The sequence below is a fragment of the Malurus melanocephalus genome, unplaced genomic scaffold (genome assembly GCF_030028575.1).
Source record: "Malurus melanocephalus ecotype Western Australia unplaced genomic scaffold, MMel_1.1 scaffold_475, whole genome shotgun sequence".
Taxonomy (NCBI): Eukaryota; Metazoa; Chordata; class Aves; order Passeriformes; family Maluridae; genus Malurus; species Malurus melanocephalus.
Genome location: NW_026623707.1, coordinates 213262 through 216571, shown reverse-complemented (window position 1 = coordinate 216571; position 3310 = coordinate 213262). Strand labels below are relative to the sequence as shown.

General features: G+C 46.4%; 1 protein-coding gene across 1 annotated transcript in view; it reads right to left on the bottom strand.

Moving 5' to 3' along the window:
* Window positions 1-3310, bottom strand: part of LOC130582272 (receptor-type tyrosine-protein phosphatase T) — a 21198-nt gene that overhangs the window by 2852 nt on the left and 15036 nt on the right. The window contains exons 8-9 of the mRNA XM_057380884.1: window positions 1019-1144; window positions 561-572 (exon numbers count right to left, since the gene is read on the bottom strand). Coding sequence (XP_057236867.1) covers window positions 561-572; window positions 1019-1144 — 138 coding nt within the window. The remainder of the gene's footprint in view (window positions 1-560; window positions 573-1018; window positions 1145-3310) is intronic.

Here is a 3310-nt window from a genome sequence, read left to right as displayed (position 1 = left end):
CTTCATTCATCCAGAATGAAGCTTCACCAAACTGCACAAACACACCAAATGTCTCTTTCCTGGCTGCCTGTGCTGTGCCATAGCATAAAGGCAGCCCTCAAAAATTCTCAGGGGACTGTGGAGGCTGGCAGTGGTGTTGGACACGGATAGCTGCACAGAGCTGTGAGTGCGCACAGGCCATTTCCATCCTGAGAGTCACAGAGCCTTGGTCTGACCAGCTGTATGACCCCAGGCTCTCCCTGGGACACAGAAAAGGGTCTGATATACAATCAATTTATCAACATTTGTGGCTGGGCCATTCCCTCCGCAGTGCCGCAGCCAAACTGCTGCCCAGGCTCTGGCTATGTAGAGACTGAAGCGTTAAACTGCATGGAAATACAATTTGTGGGGCCTGCTTCCATTTCTGACCAGGAAAAATGAAAGAGGATCGACAAAGGAAACACAATCAATCCAGGAAACAACTAATGAGAGAAAAATCCTCTGCTGCAGCCTTTTCCTGCAGCCMTGAAGTCGGATTGCCAGGGCTCAGYGTGCGGATAAACTTTGTTTCTATCATTTCAGCTGTCCTGGGGCTGAGGGACGCAGACAAAGAGYTGCTCAGAGAAATGGCAGCTGCTTATTTATAGGGAAAGCAGTGKCAATTGGGAATCCCAGTCTAGCCAGTAAACATTGCATCTGTCTTCAGAGACGCTGCCTGGGAGCTGACAGATGGAGAGCTGCTGACACTACCCCAGTTTATTTCCTGCAATACTGATGGCTTTATATTGGCTACCAAGTGATGAATTGTTCTCAAATACACACAGAAAAATGCTCACCATTTAAATACAGATTTTCAGCTCATATCAACCCCCTTGCTGCCTTCAGCCAGGAGTCCTTTAGCAAGGCAGGCTGATTAAATGTTAATTAAAGGAAGTGGCTGCAGCAGAATTTCGTTCCTAGGTGGGAGAYTCTGCATCTCTAAACCACCAAAATGTGGTTTTTAGAATAACAAGGGGATGGGGCATTTCTCCTGTCTTACCCTGGCCATGTTGCAAATCCGGAATATCCGGTTGATGATATCTTCATCGATGTCTGCTGACACAAACTCCACTTGGATTGGACCGTAACAACAGGACGTCTTCTCCGGCCAGTACTGCATGCAGAGCTGGAAATAAAAACACAAAACCAGTCAGAAATCTTAATTGTTAACAAGGAAATGCATATCCAGTCATTCCTTTTGGATTTATAACTGGCTCAAAATCCATCACCAATCTGGCGTCAGCTCAAAATCCATCACCAGTCTTGCATAACATGGCTTTGTTAAGAGAAAATCTCTCATTCTAGCTCAGTAAAACATTTTCTATCATGAAAATGAAGAAAAATAGAAATATATTTTAGAGCCTGGACTTTTTTCCCCCTTTTTTTTTTTCGTACAAACACAATTTGGAGCTAATTGAATTCAGGTCTAGAGGTGCGGAGAAGGTRGCTGACAAATGAAGCTTCTGTAGGGGCAGAGATTTAACAGGAACATTAAAAGATTAGTGTCTGTAGATAAATTTAATAGGAGCCATAGAGATTYGGTAAAAATGAGGAAAAAGTACAGGCACCAAGAAAATTAATCTTAATTCAAAGAAACTGGAATTTCTTTTTYTCCTGTAAGATGAACTCTTTATCTTTCTGGCCCTACCAGTGAGCAGGGGAAAGAGAGTGAGTCTGTTCTGAGAGCAAAAAGAGCAACTCTGKTTTCAGGGTGAACCACAACTGCATCTCTGAACTTTGTGAAGTAGGCTGGAATTCTTTTTCTTGTGCTGATTTTACTGAGTTGAAAGGACAAAAAACATCCTATGCACACAAATTCCAATCTAAGGATTTGGAATCCATCTAGAAATAGATTATGGCAAAAAAAAAAAAAAATCCATGAGATCTCATTAGCAATTTCTGCTAAGATTGTATTTCTTTGCGGGCTTTGTTTTTGCTCCCTATTTTCAAGTGTAATTTTGTACAAGTTTTGAAACCCCCAGATGCTCATTTGAACTTGATCTCGAGCTTTTCAAGTTCAATCACTGCCAGCACCAGTGTAGAGTGTGTGCATGCGGCTGCATTAATTCTGCGCTCCTGTTCTCCCTTTGATCAGACAGGACTGAAATTGGGTGGGATGTTGTCACAATCTCATGCATCTTTGCCCTTGTTAGTTTTTCAGGATTAAGCAAGCCAGCCAAGACCACACAAGCAGGTCCTTTGAAAGGTTTCTTTGCTCTTCGTTCAGACTTTCAAGCTGCCTCATGATCTCCTCTCGAACTGTCCGTCCCACAGGCAGGGAGACAGGAACAAACTCGGGGTGCAGCAGGAAATTATTAAACCTTTCCTTAATATGGAAAATCTGCCTCTCCCAGAGCAGGTCTGGGGATGGCCACCTCTCCAAACACACAGGTACATACACTGCCGAAAACTGTTGTGTTCTCTGTGCTCCACATGGGTTTATTTGCAGCTTTTCCTTGTGCTCAGGAGCAGTCTGGATCATGCATGGACAGAAAAATGATGACACCATGGCCATACCGGGATAATGCAGGCCCAGTGTCAAGTTCCCTTCCAGAAACTTCATCTCCACAATGGATCTGAGGATCTCCTGCAGGATCAGAAGGATCAGAAGAGGGRTCTGGACCAGCTGGATTGATGGGCTGAGGCCACTGCTGTGAGGTTCAGTCATACCATGGTTGTGTGTAGTGTGAAGGGAACAGATCTGGGAAGGGTCTGGAGCCCCAGGAGAGGCTGAGGGAGCTGGGAAAGGGGCTCAGCCTGGAGCAAAGGGGGATCAGGGGGGACCTTGTGGCTCTGCACAACTCCCTGACAGGAGGGGRCAGCCGGGGGGGTYGGGCTCTGCTCCAGGGAACAGGGACAGGAGGAGAGGGAAYGGCCTCAGGYTGGGCCAGGGGAGGTTCAGGTTGGATTTTGGGAAAATTTCTTCACTGAAAGGRTKGTCAGGCTTYGRCACAGGMTGCCCAGAGMAGYGGGCTCATAAATCCCTRGRGGSATCTCAAAGCCATGTRGATGTGGCACTTGGGGACASGGGCCAGTGGTGGCCTCGGCAGCGCTGAGGAAACAGCTGGACTCAATGATCCCAGAGGTCTTTTCCACCCCAAATGATTCTCTGATACCAAACTGTCACACCTTGTCTGGGTAGCTCATAAAATACAAACTTGCCCATCCTCCTTAACTTCCAGTGCCTCCTGGGTGTTCTGGCATTGGATGTGCTCTTGAGGGAGGTGACACCGTGCTACAGAAACTGTCACAGTGACTTCATGCTCTGCCAAACCCCTTTCCTGTGCCCACA